At 38.4% G+C, this 20,612-nt stretch overlaps 2 protein-coding genes across 3 annotated transcripts; one reads left to right on the top strand and one right to left on the bottom strand.

Moving 5' to 3' along the window:
• The first annotated feature begins 332 nt into the window (after positions 1–332).
• On the top strand, positions 333–4,007 carry LOC131930159 (uncharacterized). Its single transcript, XM_059286574.1, has 4 exons — positions 333–503; positions 1,280–1,391; positions 1,864–2,338; positions 3,730–4,007. Exons 1-4 carry the CDS (start codon positions 474–476, stop codon positions 3,929–3,931), a joined length of 819 nt encoding a protein of 272 aa, XP_059142557.1. The 5' UTR covers positions 333–473; the 3' UTR covers positions 3,932–4,007.
• A 2,770-nt stretch (positions 4,008–6,777) lies between these two features.
• On the bottom strand, positions 6,778–17,661 carry LOC131930146 (leukocyte surface antigen CD53-like). Of its 2 annotated transcripts, XR_009384089.1 has the most exons (9): positions 17,516–17,661; positions 13,183–13,298; positions 12,513–12,642; positions 11,720–11,809; positions 10,944–11,045; positions 9,974–10,066; positions 8,258–8,365; positions 7,502–8,037; positions 6,778–7,438 (listed from the first exon to the last, which is right to left on the bottom strand). XR_009384089.1 is itself a non-coding variant. In XM_059286542.1 (8 exons), exons 1-8 carry the CDS (start codon positions 17,573–17,575, stop codon positions 7,966–7,968), a joined length of 771 nt encoding a protein of 256 aa, XP_059142525.1. In that variant the 5' UTR covers positions 17,576–17,661; the 3' UTR covers positions 6,778–7,965. The 2 variants fall into 2 exon arrangements, 1 of the variants encoding a protein (XP_059142525.1); XM_059286542.1 differs by having other exon boundaries at positions 6,778–8,037.
• Positions 17,662–20,612: the final 2,951 nt, after the last annotated feature.

Below are 20,612 nucleotides of genomic sequence, written 5' to 3'. Positions count from 1 at the left end.
CCCGAAGAGATGCCTGGAAGAAACTCTGGGCTGCCTCCACCCTCACCCCACCCATCAATATATCTAAGGATATGATTTCATTATATTTCCCTTATTTGTTTTTACCCCAACTGTAGTGTTAATGAATATCAGTATAATTTGGGCTTGCTGCAACTGCAAATGCGTTCGCCATGAAAAACACACAACAGGCTGTTGCTAGTTGGACACCCCCCACGCCCCCCCCCCGCCCCCGGCTCCACTCTAGTTACGCCACTGGTAACAGCATTAGGCCTATATTTTTACGTTTCGTTACGGTCCATTGAGTTAAATACCGAAGTATCAAGGTTGGTCGATCGATCCAGCCGATTATTGAAACAATTAAATTGATTTGTCAAACGGGACACCGCTCAATATCTCTCCCATGTTTAGTGTGTGTTCTTTGCTTCGTGACACTTCCCTTGTTTTATTCGGTCGCGAAAACAAGCAGGAAAAAAATGGCGTCCAAAATATCAAGCCCATATGTTGTAAGTTTCTTCATATTTCTAATATTTTTTCCTATTTTTATTAAGACGGAGTCGAATTAAGTGAAAATAACGTTTTTTCCCCTCTTGTTTATTTAAAACGTACAGCCTAATTAGTTCAGTCGGGTAAATTAATTTGTGTTGATTTCACTGCCTTTAAGTATAGATTTAAATTATCTTTAATGTGCTGAACTTGTTTATATAAGTTCTTTAGAAGTTGTTATTAACTGACGTCACATCCGTAGTGTAAGGAGGCGCACATATTGTGGCGACATGTTTCGCGGGTGGGGGTTAGTAGAGCGACGTATAAAAAAAATTAGGCTTTTTCTCCGTTCGTGTAGTATAAGTAATACTAATTAAGTAATACGTGTTATTCGTGTCAACATCTTATGCGCTAATAGTACCAGTTTACTCCCACTTTAGCCTGCTTTTCTTTCTGGATTTACTTTCATAAGCTTTGCCCACCCCAAGAATAACCTGCAAGGAATTTATTTGTTTTTCCAGTTTTCTCCCCTAGTCTCATCTGCCAGGGGTCCAGACTCAGGACTTAAAACTCTCGCCCCCCCCCCCCCCCCCCCCCCCCCCCCCAAAACAAAAAACAAAAAAAAAAACAACTATGCTAAGGATTTTTGAATTTATCAATCATACGCTCTCCTGCCCAACCACGCATCCAGATATTAAAAAGCGCATACGTTGACATTGCGACCCCTCCGCGCCCTAGCGATGCTTCTTGAGCTGTTTACCACAAATGCATGTCTAGAATTCACTAAAATCCACAGGACCTACAGCTATTGCCGAAGCCCAGCCTTAGACGAGCTATTTCCACGTGTCAAATGGATCCAAGCATGGACGCTTCTGCTCGAGAGGCGCGTCTACAAAAACAACGGCGAGGTGAATAGTGTTGGACTGTAGAGATGTTGTCTTGATATTCCCAGAATAGTGGTGTGGCCTGGATCATGTCAGGCTATTGTCATTAACATATTTGATGTAGAGTTAGGCTTGTTTCAGTACATTGTCACCCCTAAATAGTGTCACCTGGTCTGGTCCACACCCTTGATCCCGCCTTGTGAGGCTATTGGCAATACTTTTTAACTTACGTAATTGTTAGATCTAAATAAACGTAAATACAATACATTGGTTTGTTAATAGTTAAACAATCAAAATATTTTATAGAGTAATTATTTAGGGTTGTTTGACAAAAAAAGTATATTTAAAAATTATTTTAATTTTAAAGTGTTTTTTGTTTGATAGTTGTTTAGTTTGCTCCAGAGGTATCAACATTTACCATTAGTCCAATGAACAGAACCTTATAAAACAAAAAAGATGATGCATTATGAATAAGTGGAATGTTGTTTTATTACAGAAACGGAAGCCATTCGGAAATTGTGGAAGAGTTTGCGCGATTCTAAAACGGGAACCCATGATACTACTACCCAGCAACAGTTATATAGAGAACTTTGCCAATGTGGGGGTATTATTTGTGTCAACTGTAGATCACCTGTGAAGTTGTCTGACAGCACTAGACAAGTTCAATGTAAAACGGCGTTAGGATTGCTCGGTCATAACGAACTGGATACAAGCATGCGCCGTAAGTCAAAATCAAGTCTCCCTAGAGAACACAGCAAAGGTGTGTCATTAGAACACATGCGCAGTAATATAAAAGCAAAAACATGGAATCCAGATATCAACGAAACAGAGGATATGAGACGAGCAGACGGTAGCCTGAAAACGCCCAAGAGTGTGACGTTGTTTTGTCTCCCTCGTGTGTACGAGGAGAGCCGGAAACTGCCGAGTTACCCGACACGTGACGTGGGCGAGTGGAACAATGAGATAAAGAAGTAAGCAATTGTCTTTGGACAGGACCCCCTCTCCCTCCCCCCCCCCTACACTACACCACTGCATATTACCCTCTCACAAAAAAATTGAGCTGGACATTACCCCCTTCTCAAATACAATATGACCCTAAAATATTCCTGCCGCTAAACCTATCCCAAACCTTAGGGTAATGTTAGGGTAGGGCTAGCGTTAGGGCTAAGGTTGGGGGTAGTTTAGGACTAGTCAATCTAGTGGCTGGAATAGATTCAACCTACACTTTCCTGGTTCCCCTGTTGGGCATCCTATAGAATTCCTAGGCAAAGTACAAAATACGATAGATTTCTTAGTCTTTTTGTCCCTTTCAGACATTTTATTGGTTGAATGCCACATTCTAATTATTTTCGAGGTTGGGGTTATCACCATTGGTGGGGGGTGGGGGGTGGGGGCTATGTCTGGTAGTGTTTACCAATGTGTGTGGTGATTAACAAGGGGTAATGTCCTATACGCGCATAGGCCACATACGTTTGTTCATTAATTTTTTAAACTTTTTAGTATATATCGATATAGATACGATATAAAGGAAATATTAACGATTGTCGACCACTTCTCATTTAGTTGCTATGGTAAAGCTGCATTTTTTAATCTGTCGGTCCATGAGCAGATTGAGTAGAGTTCACCTGTTTCTGTGACCTAGGCATGTGAAGGGATAGTGTGGTCAGCACCATGCTCAGCCGCATTTACTTTCCCTAAAGTGAGTCAGGTAGGCCTAACCAATACTGACCATCAGAGCTGGAGAGGGCTCAACGACGGCATAAGGACACAAGCCTGAGATCAGACCTCAAGGCTCGGTATAAGCCGTACGCTCTACCATCCGACCACGCCGTCCCATAGTTGCCATGGATACAGGACCCATGCTACTGGAATTGACACTAGTGTTTGGTACACATTGAACAGGTTTCGGCAGACAAATATACATTTCATAATGATTGGTTTGCACACGCGCAGAAATAATCAAACCAAGTCACGAACTATCGCGTCGGCCGATCTTTCATTGTCAGTATTGTTCGTAATTCGAGGAGTTCCTGATGGGGACACATTGTAAGTAAGAATAAAGTGTAGCAGAGGCGTAGCGATGGGGGACAGGGGGGTACATATGTCCCCGTGCGCCGACCTTAGGGGGCGCCAAAATGGGTTGTAAAAACAAATTAAAATGTCATTTTAGATGCATATTTGCATTATAGTTTGAGGGGGGGTGGTGCAAATTGAAAATTTGTCCTCGGGCGCCGCGAAGGGTCGCTACGCCTCTGAAGAGTAGTGCTACAGTTGAAGTTGTGTTATATGTTATGATTAGCTTAAACTAATGAGTGGTGCTAGAATACTGAGTGACTGCCATTTTTGTGACGTCTTCCTGCAGAGTTGTCCCAAAGCGGCCAGAGTTATCCCAGCCTGTTTACGTCATGACACGGCCAATGATAGTCCCAGCAGAACTAGAGATTGTAAAACACCCGGCAGGATTTTTTCATCTTTCCTGCAGATCTAGGAGGCCGAGGGAATACGTCGTCAACACCGAGTGGCATTCTGAGTCGCTCTCTGGGCTCCATAGCGTTGGTCGTTAAATTTTATTGTCAACATTTCTAGAGCCAGTGGCGTAGCTACCGTAAAGCTAGCGTACGCAAGGCATAGGGGCCCAAAGCAAATAGGGGCCCTTTTTCGAAAGTTTGAGGGGGGGGGCTGCAAATTGAAAGTCTGAGGGGGGGGGGGGTGCAAATCGAAAGTTTGTCCCCGGTCGCCGGGAAGAGTCGCTACGCCTCTGAGGGGCCCACTAACACTTTTTGCATAGGGGCCCAAAAATCCTAGCTACGCCACTGTCTAGAGCACTAACAGTATATACTTGTGGTTTAAGTTGTTATTGTGGTACCGAGTTGTAAGTTTCATAGGTTCTTATTCGCTGAACATAAAGAATGGGGTAGGTATTTATTGCCATTTATGATTTTATTATAGTGTATTTAGTTTAGTACAAACCGTGTTATAGACCAATAACACTCAAACGTTCTTTTTTCCCTCTAACATTTCTCTTGTTTTCTGTTTAATGATTCCTCTTTATTGTTCGGTATTGTTTTATGAAATTGTTATGTAACATTATGAATGGTGGAGTGGTGGTTAAAAATGTAAGATTTTTTGTGTATTATCTTTTACCGTTCGTACTCAAGACATATTGGGGCAGATGAAGTAGAGTTCATCCGTTTCAATTTCCTCGATATGCAAGGGGACAGCGTGGTCAACACTATGCCCAGCCTTTGCTTACCCTAACGTGAGTCAGGCACCAAATAGAGCTGGGTGGACTCAGGGACGTCCTATGGACTCGATCCCGGGTTAGCAGTCAAGTGCTCTACTGCTCGGCCATAGTTTTATGTGAGGGACCATAAAAATATGTGCACGTTCCCTTGTTGCAATGATGGTTTAACATACAAAACAACAGAGGGTCTATCATTATGAAATGTAACAGCAAATAAGGGGGGGGGGGACTAAAAGGCCCTTAAGTGACAACTGACAGTAGGTCTACAACTTCTCTTTTAGAATTTACATTGTCTATTGTCACATTTTAAATATTTACATTTCATTTTATTTCTCATGATTACAATTTGTATTTGTGTTAACAATTTTTCAACAATAGGCTACTTCATTATGAAGTTGTCTTTAAAAAAAATTTGAAAAAAAAAAAGGAAAACATGTTAGTTAGATTTACGATTTTTTAATTTTCTATTTGAAATACATTATATCAGAGTATTTAATAGAGATAAACAAACAAAAAAAAAGCTTTGAAAATCGTGTAGTATAAATACAAGATTTTAAAACATTAGATATTCTATATATAAAACATGACTGCCTAGTGTTCTAAAACAAAGTTAAAGACCAAACAAAAAAGAAAGCACGGCAACGACGTCATCACAACAGTCTTTCTAGTGCAGACAGCGGAAGGAGGGGATTTAATACACATCTCAAGTAGTTGCTAAAAAGTAGTAGCATCGGAAAATATGTACATTTTAAATCCTTGGTTATTTTTTATAATCTTAATGTATTAATAACAATTAGGAAAGCAAATTATCTAAAAATATACCTTTAATATATCTTTTTTCAGAATTTTCAACTAAGCAATAAAGAAAAAAAATGAAGTTTCAATATTTTTGGTATCTAATTTTTATATTATTATACTTCCTGGCTATTTATTAAAAAAAAACCATCATATACATAAATCTGAATGATTAAACATTTTTGATGCTTCATAACAACAGCATGTAAAGTTTCATTCGTAATTATTTTTTCCCCATTAAAGCTCACATTTAGTTAGTTAATACACTTAGAAGATAATAGTAATGATTCAGGAATAGTAATGATTTATTAATAGTCATGATTCAGAAATAGTAATGATTCAGGAATAGTAATGTATTAATAGTGATGATTCAGAAATAGTAACAATCCACTAATATATCTAGTAATGATTCAGTAATAGTAATGATTCGTTAATAGTAATGATTTAAAAATAGTAATGATTCAGTAATAGTAATAGTAATGATTCAGTAATAATCATGATTTAGAAATAGATTTAGTAATGATTCAGTAATAGTCATGATTCAGAAATAGTCATGATTCAGAAATAGTAATAATTCAGAAATAGTAATAATTCAGAAATAGTAATAGTAAATATATATAGTAATGATTCAGTAATAGTAATGATTCAGTAATACTTATTCATACATTACATTAAGTACAAATAGAGGATAGTTCATGCATTCATTTAAAAAAAAAAGCTACTGGTCATTACAAAATCAGTCTGAGGTACATCAAAATATATTATAAAAATATCTGACGACTTAAATCATCCACACACACAAACAATTTTTTTCATTAATGAATTTAATGTTAATAAAAAATCCGCGAAAATTGGTGTAGTTAAAAGATTCTAAAACAACACATCCAGCAATAGTATTTTTTTTACAAATTATTTCCATTAAAATATGTAATGATTGCATTATTCTGTTTAAACATAATTTAATAAGTAAGTTGGCTTATACTGTTTTTATATATTTAAAAAAATAGTTTTACAAACTAGAACTAAGTAGTCATCCATAAACGACGTCACGCTATTTTTGACGATTTTTACCCCTCCCATTCCCTCCCATTACAAAGCGTAATTAAAAGCCAGATATCCTTTAAAATGACGTCATATCTCAGCCGAAACCCCCACCCGAAATCAAAATTGAAGTTTTTATTTTTCGAAACGTCGAATTCCTTCAGAGATATTTACTGAGCTTGGTCCTAATTGAGCAATGCCATTACAAATTACAAGTTTTTAAAAAAAAAAACGCGAAATAACAGGTAAACTTTACTTTTTAAAAAGCAAAAGTGCCACAAAAAGTTCCGATATCACAACTTTCAGACCCCCCCCCCCCTCCCCTTTTTTTTAGGAGTGACGTCGTTTATGCGCGATCCCTTAAAAAAAAGATAAAATTCCCAAAGTGTATTCACACATAGACAAATGTATTTTGTTTGATATATATTTTTCTTCCGGTATTCCATATGCTTTCTGTTTGTTTTACGATAACCATTTTTTAAATGTGACTTTTGATAGGGAACCGACTTTTACAGAAGTTAAGGTTCCTTGATACTATTTATGCACTTAGCTAACTGGGGTTATGATCTCTTCTATGGGAAAATATGCTTTAATGTTAACAAGTATCACTGACCTAAAATAACAGGGATCTCTGACCCAAATATAACGGATCTCTGACCTAAATAGAGCAGGGATCTGTTTTAAATATTTCAGGGATCTTAACCTAAATATATTTCAAGAATCTCTTACCTAAATAGAGCAGGGATCTGTTTTAAATATTTCAGGGATCTTAACCTAAATATATTTCAAGAATCTCTGACCTAAATAGAGCAGGGATCTGTTTTAAATATTTCAGGGATCTTAACCTAAATATATTTCAAGAATCTCTGACCTAAGTAGAGCAGGGATCTCTGAGTTAAATAAAGTGGGGATCTCTGTCCCAAAGATAGCAGTCATTCCTGGCTTAAGGGTAGCAGAGATCTTTGTTCGTTTGCCCAAAGTTGTCATTGATCTCTAACCCACATGTATCACTGGCCCTAAGTTAAGGGAGCAGGGATCTTTGACCCAAAGGGACCTCTAACCCAAAGGGATCTCTGAACCAAAGGGAGCAGGGATCTTTAACCCAAAGGGACCTCTAACCCAAAGGGATCTCTGACCAAAGGTAATACATATATCAGTCCCATGGGTAGTGAGTATCTCTGCATGACCCCACTAGTAGACATATCTATAAGATATTTAGTCAGTTCCTTTAAAAAAATCTACAGAACGTTAAATGTGGAGTCCTAGCTAAAAGTGTTGTTTTTGGTGAATTGTGCACATTTTATAATTTTTCTAATAACTAATATATCTTTCATTACTTTCAGTATTCAAAAAGTTTTTTCCTATATATGACAATGAATAAAGTGTTGCGATAAGCTGCATTTAAAAAAGTACCATAGTTGTGACATAACTAGTACTGTCCTCATCACTAGTTAACTTAAAGTCTTATTCCTTTATCGTGAAGTCTTGAACCTCCCGCCTACACCACATGCTAATGAACTACGAAACGACAAGCCTTGTTGATTTTCTCACAAAGAAACAGAGCAACATTGAAATCACGATACCTAGGCCCTGGAATAATAAATGTGAAATTAAAACTTTAAATATGTATAATTATTAGTATAAAATAACGGAGCTTAAATAAAAAAAAAAATCAAAGCTGCAAAGGGGTCTTATCTAGAAATGGTTTTATACATTTTAATTATAAAATAAAAATTGGTCAACATTTTTGAAAAATCGAGTGTTGTAAAACAATGATTAGTATTTTCGATCCTGTTTTAAAAATATTTACCAAGCTAAATCCAACACAAAATGAAATAATAGCGAGGATGTTGAAGCGCTTCTCGAGAAATTTTCTGATCTCTTCTGCTACTCTATAGAAGTAGTACCAGCTACAGCCCTGTGACAAAAAAATGAATACATTATTGCAGATAAGTCTGAGACAAGTTTATTTTAACTCATGTTCTGGACGGCAGGGAAGGGTGACAGAGCTCTGGATTGCTAGCCCGAGGGCCTCGAGTTCGGATCTCGGGACAGCAGAACGTCCTAGGGTCCACCCAGCTCTCGTGAGTACTTGACTCACGTTGCGATGAGGTCAAGAAAAATATGAAATCTACTTCGTCTAAAGTCTAAAGTATGGATCGTTAGGTCAAAAAGTAGTTCATGTAAAAGTAGTCTGGGTATACTTTTGGGAAATTCACTCACAATGCCATGAGAGCACGAGGCATTGTCAATGAATGACCCCCTTTTTTTACTGACTCCACCCCCCCCCCCCTTCCCCCGTCACATTTATCCCATAGCTCTTTGCCACAACACTGGTTAGATCCTCAAAAAATATAAAGGTAACACTTCTCAAATTCCAAACGAACCAAATTTATATAAAAATATTTTTTTTTACCAGTGACCGCCCCCCCCCCCCTCCTGAGAGTTTTAAGTGCCGCTTGGAGAAAACAATCTGAAAGAAACACTGGATTGATTCATCAGCTTCTGTAAAAGACTAACCACCAACATTCTAATGACTAAGATTGATCCCTATGTACCAACATTCTAATGACTAGATTGATTGCGTTGTACCAACATTCTAATGACAAAGATTGATTGCGTTGTACCAACATTCCAATGACTAAGATCGAACACTGTTGAATGACTGGATTTAGACCAGTTTCCAATACAGTGTTTAACTTGATAGTAGTCATCTATCAACCCATTTTTAAAACATGCAGTCTAAATTTGCTATTCGTTTTAAAACCACATTTTCATAAATATTTAAAACGAATTGATAAATGTAATAAACCGGGAGTGATCTCCCCTAAACTTTCTCGAATATTCTTATATAAAACAACAGGGGATGGGAACTCGGGATATAGTTATCATTTTTAATCCATTTTAAATACATAAACTTTTAAAAATAAAATAGAATCTCATAGAAAAAAGTATTGCACACCAAGCGAACGCCGAATAAAGATGTTCATAATGGTGCGCAATATTATTAGTACTTTATAAATTTAGATGCGTTTTTGAGAAATCGGAAATAGCGTAAATTAGTACTTTCCGTCAACGGAAATTACTCAAAATTTAACAGAAGGTAGAGAATTAGATCTTTTACTTACATGTGAAATTTCATTTATCTAACTGAAATAGTACTCAAGTTATAGGCTTTTGAAAAATTCAAAGTAGAAAAAGTACCACTTCCGGTTATCGGAAATCGCTCAAAAGTTGATACGGATCTACGATTTTGATAAAATACTTATATATGAAATTTCATCAACCTAGCTGTAACGGTACTCAAGTAATCGTGTTTACACACACACAGACACACACACACACACACAGACACACAGACATACGGACAAGATTGCAAAATTATGTTTTTCCGTATCAGTGAGGTGTAAAACGTCGAGATTTGTAAAAATCTCGATTTTTTTTTTTGCACGATTACAATACTTTCTCTATACTACGTATATACGAGAAAGTAAAAAACGAGACACATCACCGAACATCGACCAACCTGTATTCTGTTTCTGGTAGAGGCTAGACTAGGGCAGCTCTGTGGGACTTTCTTCAGGTAGTCCCTGGTTCCATTCACTCCACAGCAGCGAAGCTGATTTTAATTTAAAATAAATAAAAACATAAACATCAATGTTAACGCGCGAATTTCTAACAAAACGTGAAAAAAAATGTACAATCGTACCCATTGCCGCGAACTATTCTTACACATCAAAGTGGCGTGATATTTTATAAGCGTTTCATAAACACGTGACCAATCGTGTATTTTTAGACGCCTGGCCTCGTTGTCTCATCAAAGCCGGCGCTACAGTTCTTTGATCTTAGTTGTTGGGGCGTTGGTTTGACCACACTACCGCCCAGACGCCCCAGGGTGTGCTGTGCGAAAGCATTGAGTGTACTTTAATCACACTCTTATAGGACCAGGTGTCAAGAGCGTCGCGGGGCTCTATCGGGAGCCACTGGCTGCACTATCGCAGGGTGTGAACGTGGTTCGGTTTAGTCATTGAAGTGTAGGTTGCTCTTTAAAACGAATGTAGGCGCCATAGTGCTCGTGGGGGTGCCCGGGGTGCTTCGGTCGCCCAACCGTCGGGTCGACGGAGGACGCCCCTGGTGCAGTTTGACCTTTGACCCCCTCCAACCCACAATGTGCATGGCGCCTAATCAACAGTTCCCAGGTGCTAAGATAGTCGCTGGTGAAGTCTATGCCCTAAACCACACCCTACAGCCGGGGCGCCACTCCTCCAAAATTTCTTTTTTTAAATCGCACACTTTTCCCAAAATATAATCAACAACTTCTGAAAGTTTCATGGCGATCTGATCGAAGGTGTAGTAATACACATAAGACAAACACACCAACACGCTTTCAAGTTTGGCAAAGATGTCAATACAAATAGTAATCAACTAAGTATTTGTATATGCCTGCTACAAAAACATAAACAATATAAAGTGAATTCATAAAATAAATATTTTACACTATTTTGTACAAGGTCCATCAGCTCCATAGATTCAGGGTCATTATCATACGTCATGACTGCTTTATTCAAGATTTCAGTCGTTTTTGCCCTCAGGTCATCCTGGTTGTTCGGACAAAGAGAGTTGAAAGCGTTTTAGTTTTTAAAATAACACTTTAGAGTTTTGACACGAAATTATGACAATGTATATACACATATATATTTTTAAATATTTTAAAATCCCAAAAGACAAAAATAAAATATATTTCTAAATTTAGAAAAACTAAAAAAAAATAAGCATAGTTTTTTTTTTTACCAAGACGTAAGAACATTTCAATATAATTTTAATCTGAAGGGTTATAACTATTTACTCGTATACATATTTATGGATCATCTGGGACCAACTTCCTCACACTGCTAAAAAGTTCAAACTATGGTAATCTATCTATTCTAGTCTAAAGCTTGAAGGGGAGCTTTATGCTGAAAAGTTCACACTATGGTAATCTATCTATTCTAATGTATGGGCTTGAAGGGGAGTTTACTGCTGAAAAGTTCACACTATGGTAATCTATCTATTCTAATGTATGGGCTTGAAGGGGAGTTTACTGCTGAAAAGTTCACACTATGGTAATCTATCTATTCTAATGTATGGACTTGAAGGGGAGCTCACTGCTGTAAAGTTCAAGCTATGGTAATCTATCTATTCTAGTCTAAAGCTTGAAGGGGAGCTTACTGCTGAAAAGTTCACACTATGGTAATCTGTCTATTCAAATGTATGGGCGTGAAGGGGAGCTTACTGTTTGAGTGTTGACATTCTTCTTGCTGATGAACGCCCATGTCCCAACACTCAGCAAGGCCGCCATTAGAATAAAGAGGCAGATGGAGAACTGAAGAAACAAATGATAAAATGATTAGGTTGATAGGTTAAACACTGTATCATATAAAGAACATTGTACTGAACTTGGGGCGAGGAAGGAGGGGGTGTGACACCATCTCGGGTGAGGGAGGGGGGGAGGGGGGCAATGCCAAATATAAAATTGTTAAATGTACAGACAAAATTATGCTTTATCCAGAAAAGAATGAACAAAGTAAAGGGAGAGGGGTATTGTCAAACCGAAAATGCTAAATTGTTGGAAAGGATGGGGGTGACACCCGACATAGTCACGCCACTTGCCGTACACCACCACTCTTACTACCAGAGCTTCTTCCAGGCATCTCTTCGGGGGGGGGGGGGCCGAAGCCCCCCCCGAAAAATTTTTACCGCCCCCCCCCCCGAACGAAATGAAATTTATATAATTTATATAGAAAATATATACTTTTAACAGTGTCCGCCCCCCCGAAGAAAGTTTACCGCCCCCCCGAAGATTTCAAGTGCCCCCCCGGAGAAAAAAGTCTGGAAGAAACACTGCTTACTACCCTGTTAAAAAATATAAGCTACCCTGTAATTGTTAAAACGCCTAATGCGACTAATATTAAAACATTTAAACTACTACCGTGACTAATATTTAAAAAAATTTAACTGCTATCGTGACTAATATTACAAGTTTTAAACTGCTACCACGACTAATATTAAAAATTTTAAACTGCTACCGTGACTAGTAAACACATGTTCTCTCTGACAGCGCCGCAGCAGCCGATAAACGTCACGAGGATGAGGATAATGCCGAAGACGATCAGCAAGTAGATCATGACGTCACCAACGTTGATATCCCCTACGTCACTGGGGAAATAAAAATAAACATTGAGAAAAAATTCTTGACTTTATGGTCGTAAGGAAGATTTGATAATTTTCTGACTTTATGTCATAAGGTAGATTTGATAATTTTCTGACTTTATGTCATAAGGTAGATTTGATAATTTTCTGACTTTATGGTCGTAAGGAAGATTTGATAATTGTCTGACTTAAGGGCCGTAATGAAGATTTGATAATTTCCTGACGTGTAAGGTAGAACAGAAAGATGCCTGAATGAAACTCGACAGTTTGGTGGAGCGGGGGGGGGGGGGGTTGTAATAATTAGTTAGGCATCGATTAATTTTAAAAAAAATTAATTGGGGCTCAAACATTGGGTTTTAATTAGCAAACATCGAGAAAAATGATAGTTAACAATTCAACTATTCCAAGATAACTTATTTTTTTTTAATTATTAAAATGGCGTGGTTTAAAAGCTCCTTATCAGGTGAACTGCGAATTTAAGATACTGAACATGACCCTGAGATTGCAGATAAGGTAAGCAACAATTCCTCAGGTTGTGAGACTCACCTGTAACTGATCTTGTAGCCATCGATCACCTTCTCGGTCACCGCCTGCACGTAGTGATCACCACGGTCGTCCATCTTTAGCCATATCCCAACTGACAGCAACCCGCATCCCAGCAGCTGGGGATAGGGGTGGAACATTCTAGAAATTGTTACCCTAACAACCACCTCAGTTACGTAGGTTATCCTGGCAACCCTTTAAGTTGGATGTGTAATCCTGTGTGACAACCCTTTTAGTTGGATGTGTAATCCTGTGTGACAACCCTTTTAGTTGGATGTGTAATCCGGACAACCCTTTTAGTTGGATGTGTAATCCGGACAACCCTTTAAGTTGGATGTGTAATCCTGTGTGACAACCCTTTTAGTTGGATGTGTAATCCGGACAACCCTTTTAGTTGGATGTATAATCCGGACAACCCTTTAAGTTGGATGTGTAATCCGGACAACCCTTTTAGTTGGATGTGTAATCCGGACAACCCTTTAAGTTAGATGTGTAATCGTGTGTGACAACCCTTTAAGTTAGATGTGTAATCCGGACAACCCTTTTAGTTGGATGTGTAATCCTGTGTGACAACCCTTTCAGTTGGATGTGTATTCCTGACAACCCTTTCAGTTCGGTGTGTAATCCTGACAACCCTTTCATTTGGATGTGTAATCGTGACAAACCCTTCAGTTACGCACGCTATCCTGACAACCCTTTCATTTACGTTCGTTTTCCTGACAACCTTTTTATTTACGTTCCTCATCCTGACAACCCTTTCATTTACGCACGCTATCCTGAAATATACCTTAACAACCCACTCCATATTAAGTTAGACCGAGAAAGCTATTTTAATCGTCCCTATCATAAGCAAATTAATTTTGCCTCGCGCTGTACCGTTTAGTAATGAGCACCGTAAACAATAACTGGATTAGACTTTATTTTCTAACACAACCACAACAACACAGAATCAAAATTCAGTACAACCAACGTTTTCTATTTCCAGTAAAGATTCGAACCGAGGCTATTCCTCTACCTCATACAAAAGCATGTTCGGGTGTTGCTTTCATACCCGCCATAATTACACTGGTGAAGTTTTCATTCTTGTTACCATGTAAAAAAAAACTTAAGACGAAAGTAATCTGTATGTATTGTCAAGTAGATTTATATTTATTCCATTTTTAAAATATATTTTAAGCGTCAAATAATGCATGTGTTGTTTGATAAATGCTTGAGTCAACAGATTTTTCTCCCCTTCATAAGGGACGTAACCACCAAAAAGAACGACAATTCTCACGACCCATTTTATGAGGAGGCGGAAAATTAAATGCTATTAATGAAGTAGGCCTTTATAATTTACTGTTGCCAATATTGTTTATTATATTAATATTTAGAAGGTTTACAAAAACGAAACTAAGTAAAATCAAGTAAAATAAGATATAGAGGAGAAAAAACAACAACCAACATACAGATTGTTGGTTTTTTTAATGCACATTAATGCAACACGACTTCCAGAAACAAGTCATAGATCTATATGCCAATTACTACTTAGGACGGCACAATTTGTATCTTGTGAATCGTCATCTTTTTCCCCGTTCGTTACCAAGACACATGGGCCAGATGAAGTAGAGTTATTCTGTTTCAGTGACCTTGACTAGTGTGGTCAGCACAATGTCCAGCCGACTTAGTTACCCCAATGTGAGCAAATAACCCTGACAGCTGGGTGGACTCAAGGACATCCAACAGACTCGAGCCGGGGATCGGAACTCGAGGCTTCGGGTTAGCAGTCGTAAGCTCTACCATCTGACCACGACCGTGTATCTCAATAACATGCTTAAATCATTCACACTGTACAGTGTACCATAACTAAACCGGATTCTATTATTCCTTCGTCAAGTATAAAAAAACTTGGCCCTCTCGTGAGAATAGGCGGGAGTCATATGTGTAAAAGTGTGTTTTAAAAGTGTGTTTGAAGACTTGCACGGTTGTTGTTTTGCTTCTGTGAGTGTAAGCAGGTGCTTACAAGTAAAGTAAATAATTGTTATGATGATTATGTGTATGTGTGGGGGGAAGTGGTGGAAGGAGGTATGATGCTATGAGTGATGAGGTGAACTAACGAGTAATGTAGATTTTAACTTGTGGCTTAGTGTAAACCGCAGGTGTCGTTAGTTCAAGATGTTGTTATTCACTTTACTTTGTAGTCCAGCGATAATTAGCATAATACAAAATAGAGAAATGTTATTCTAGAGAAGTTAAAATAGAAGGCTTTCCGGTAAGAGGGAGTCGTTTTAGAGAGCTATTGAAGTCAGGTAAATAAGATAATAAATTGAGTCAAACAGGATGTATGCAGTCAGCATAGAGCAAGTGAGAAAACTGAATGTGAGTCATATAAAAAAGGGTTAGATCAAGTCCAACATATATTATCTGACTGGTCAAGTAAGCCAGATTTATAGCTGCTCGGGAAACCAAATTTATTACTGAGAGTTTAATGAAGCCAACTTTATTACTGAGAGTTTAATGAAACCAAATGTATTACTGAGGGTTTAATGAAGCCAAATTTATTACTGAGGGTTTAATGAGGCCAAATTTTTTACTGAGAGTTTAATGAGGCCAAATTTTTTACTGAGAGTTTAATGAGGCCAAATTTATTACTGAGAATTTAATGAGGCCAAATTTATTACTGAGAGTTTAATGAAGCCAAATTTATTACTGAGAATTTAATGAAGTCAAATTTATTACTGAGAATTTAATGAGGCCAAATTTATTACTGATAGTTTAATGAAGCTAAATTTATTACTGAGAGTTTAATGAAGCCAAATTTATTACTAATTGTTTTAATGAAGGCAAACTTACAGGGCTGTTAAAGAAACTTTAATAAAACAAAGAAAATATACAGGAGAGAAAGTCTAGATAATTGGATTTATTTTTAAATTGACAACTTATTACATAAACGAAGCTAATTCATTATTGAACATAAAAAAAAATTGAAATCCTGCCAAAACGTATTTAATGACTTTCTATAAAATAAATTGCTCTTGGCATTTCTAAATACATCCGTTGGTGTTAATAGCATCGGAGAGGTATTGTCCCTTTACACAATCGTATCCTTACTACTTTACTATTACACTAAAACTGCTGAATTCAGGTTCGAGCAGTGAGCTGTTAGCTGTGCCAAGAGATTCAAATTTAACCGAATATTCCAGCTTATCCTGAAGAGTTCTTCAAGGAAAGATCAGTATACAGCAGAATAACTTGTTCGTTTCAGTAGAATTTTTTTAGCTGAAGTTCTAACGGTGTTATTACAAGTTTGTCTTCATTAAAATATCTACTGGGATTAAAGTCCCTTTGTGTGAGGATCAATTGTTACACGTTGGTTTGACAATGAAACATAAACACAGTTAGAGAAAGTGTTAGTGTATTGCTTGGGACTTGTAAGCGTATGGGATGACCTGGCACCTTCTAATGTTACTTTTTGACTATTATGTCCTACAGGGTTACCTTATATTAACGACAACAGACACTACGGAAATATATAGGCAAGAGAAATTACCAGGCAAGGGAAATAACTAGGTAGGGGAAATATCTAGGCAGGGGGAGGGGGGATATCTAGACAGGGGAAATATCTAAGCTGTGGAAATATCTAGGCAAGAGAAATATGTAGGCAAGGGAAAAACTAGGCAAAGGAAATATTTAGGCGGGAGGGGGGGGGGGAAGAGGAGAGAGGGAGAGTACATGTCTAGGGAAGGGAAATAACTAGGTAATGGAAATACAGGCAATGAAATATTTTGGCAAGGGAAATAACTAGGAAATGGAAATATCTAGTCATGGAAAATATTTAGACAAATACAATATTTATGTATGAGTAAGATTAGTGGCTTAAGGGTTGGGTTTGAGGTCGATCTGTGGTACTATGTGAATATGTAGTTATCGCAAGTCTGTGTATTATCTAGTCTAGAGAATCAAGAGTTTGGGCTGTCCGGTAGTTATGTAAGGTAATTTTCAAGGTTAACCTGACCTGGGGGCGGTTCGGGGGGAGCTTCCAGTTAAAATTAATATTTTAGTCTTAAATTAATAAGACAGCCTTTAACGACTTTCTCCCAGCATCTTTCCCCCGCCCCCACCACAATCGCTACGTGTCCCTGTAGATTAGCAGATAACAATGAACTCCTTCTCCCCTTCCCATCTCATTGTTTGCATTACCGTTACCAAAACATACGCTTCTACACTGTACACAGCGTAGGCGTAATCTCCCTTTTTTGATGACGTCATTTCACGTTACTTTCTTTGCCTTGTGAAATCTCTAGTCCAAAATAACTAAACTACACTTTTCTTAACTTTTATCTAAATCAAAACTCACCCAAAGACAGAAGTTGAAGATAAAGAGTATGTACTTGAGGCATCCAACACACTGGCCCATCTTGAAATCAATTAACGTTCTAGATTAATGAACAAAAAGAAGTTTCAGTCCCTATTGAGGTCTGTATTTTAAACAGTCAAATCTTCAAAGACTGAAAAAAAAATAATTAAAAAATCAATTATTTAGATGTTTGTATAAGTTTGGTAAACAAAACACATTTTTATTACAAACTCTACGCGACCTCACACGTTGTAATTAATTTAAATGTGCAGTCTATGCACAAATCGAAAATGGTCAGATTAAATAAACAAGTAATTAGGCGTGAGTAATTGCTGTTTCAATGCATGTTGTTATGAGCAAACGTGGGTGAGAGTAGGAAATGCATTAATACCTTTAGGGCAGAGTTTCTTCCAGGCATCTCTTCGGGGGGGGGGGGGGGGCGGTGCCCGAAGAAAGTCTACCCCCCCCCCCCCCCCCGAAGAAAGTCTGCCGCCCCCCCCCCCCCCCCCGAAAAAAAATGGAATTTATATAGAAAATATATACTTTTGACAGTGTCAGCCCCCCCCCCCCGAAAATTTCAAGTGCACCCCCGGAGAAAAGTCTGGAAGAAACACTGCTTTAGGGAACCCGCTCACATTATAGTATATCTTTAGGGGTGTATCATTTAGGTAATGTATCAAATTGTTATGTCTAATATCTAGATGGGTAGTGGTTTAAAGTTCTGGTTCAACAGTTTTTGTATTATTAAATTTTCATAATAGTTTCCTTAAATGTTTCCTGTTTACTCTTTCATTTCCCAAAAAAACGTACCGGAACTGTAAGTAAAATTAATTTTAAAACGAGATTTCCAGAACATTAACAGGTATCTCACGCATATGCTTCTCATAAACTATTCGTAAATTTATTGTTCTGTGTGTGTGTGCGTGAAGGCGAGTGTATGTGTGCACGCGCGTGTGTGTGTGGGGGGGGGGGGGAAGCGTGTGTGACCGTGCGTGTGCGAACGTGTTGAGGGAGGTTTCTGTAATTGTTATATAATCTCAGGCAGGCTTCCAAAGACTTTATTACATAATGTGACTCATCTGGCAATTAAAAAAAAACAACGCTACTTTTTAAAATAGATTTCATTTCAAAAATTAGTATTTGAATGCCACTTGCATGGCATTTGAATGCACACACATAACATTAGAATGACCCACATGACATTCAAACAACACACATGACATTCGAATGTGCATATAATTCAAATAACAATCGAAACACACAGAAATGAACACGAAAACTAAAACGAGCAAGCGAGTTGGTGTGTAGTGACATTAACCCAGCGTGTAAATAGCGGTAGCTACTCACACAATTACTATTGGCAACTCAACTCGCAAACAAGCGGGTAATGTAGACCAAATACTTTTAGTGACGGCTTCATTTTTTTTTTTGCATGCCTTCCTGTGAAAAGAAATTCTTGGTGCCGATTGGATGCGCTGAAAGCTAAACCAACTCATGGGTGCTAAACTTACTCCGAGCTTGGTGTACAATCTGAGGTAAAGTACCAGTAGTTCCAGGTCTACAAAGGTGACAGGCACATGTGGTAGTGTGAGATGTGGTGTGTGGTGGGGGGGGGGGGTGAAGAGGGGGTGGAGTGTGCACCTACAGAAATAGGTCAGAACGGATCAGGACCTACAAACGTAGTCGTATATCTACCTGTTACAGAATGAATCAATTATACCGAGAGAAAAAGGAAAAGATGGAAGCGGAAATCGGATCAGGCTCCAGCAAAACAAAATCCAATTCAGGGAGCGAGGCGGTTGTTTAACAACGGCCTGGGGATGTGTTGGGGTTGACGTTTTGTTAACTGTGTTGGTACGCAGCTAAGGTTAAAATGCCGTGTTGACAGAAATTCTTGTTAACCATTGTTATGAGATAACTGGTGGTAAAAAGTGTGAGGATAATAAATACAAAAGGATTGATTTCAGTGACTTCGGTGGCCTCGGTTTTTAACTAAAACTTTTCTAGCATATTGTTTTTATTCAGTTAAAATAACAAAATGGTACCGGGAGGGAGGGTGACACTAAATCAAAAAATGAAAATTGTTGGATGGTGTATGTATGTGTGTGTGTGTGTCAGAGGCGTAGAGACAGGGGTGGGAAGGGGTACATATGTCCCCGGGCGCCGACCCTAGGGGCGCCAAAATAAGCTCATTTTAGCTGCTATTTTGAATTATAAATATAAAAAATATAGGGGGGGGGGGGTGCCAAATTGAAATTTTGTCCCCGGGCGCCGGGAGGGGCCGCTACGCCTCTGGTGTGTGTGTGGGGGGGGGGGTGTCTGTTTGTGTGACAAATTCAGTTACCCCACCGGGTGACACTCGACCTAGTGACGCCACTGCTTCTAAATTCATCAGAAATTGTTGTATTGGAATTTAGGAGACCTAGCGAAGTAGATCTCCCCTTGCACTAGGACAGGTAGTCACTGTTATGAATTTATGAATGGTATCTTAGGTATTGCAAAGGTATGAGAGTATGTGTGTTGTGGAATGATTTATGTTACTAAAGATTTTGACTTTGTGACGAACTACGTAAGGATGTGAAGTTTGAGATTAGGATCTTGTGGCTGGGGGATTATAGGTTAGATCAGTCCTCGTCATGTTGTACTAGGGTGTAGAAGTATTCGTCTGTCGTCCAGTGTTTCTTCCTGTCATCTCTTCGAAGAGAGTCTACCGCCCCCCCCCCCCCCCCCCCCCGAATCGAAATGGAGTTTATATAGAAAATTTTAGCCCCCCCCCCCCCCTCCGGTGAAAAAAGTCTGGAAGTAACACTGTCGTCGTCGTGAATATAGTCTATGTATATGTTGTGAAAGTGGTTATCCATGTCTATTAAATATTTAGCTAGTGAAATAAACAATGGACTGAAACTATCCAGTCCTGTTTAGTCATTCATGCATGTTGTCGTACAAGCTCAGCTCCGCCCTAATCTCACAGCGCAACAGTTCACACCACCCCGCCCCCAGACTGTAATCTATACATATAATCAGCAGTGCTCGTGTTTTAACCTACACACCCTCCCCTCAACTCAGCAGCTAATTTAATCAAGGTGTGTAGCCCTAT

Source organism: Physella acuta, unplaced genomic scaffold (assembly GCF_028476545.2).
Source record: "Physella acuta isolate Inbredline_101_S28 unplaced genomic scaffold, ASM2847654v3 ptg001728l, whole genome shotgun sequence".
Taxonomy (NCBI): domain Eukaryota; kingdom Metazoa; phylum Mollusca; class Gastropoda; family Physidae; genus Physella; species Physella acuta.
The sequence above is the reverse complement of the archived record's forward strand: the minus strand, read 5'-3'. Positions and strand labels throughout refer to the sequence as shown.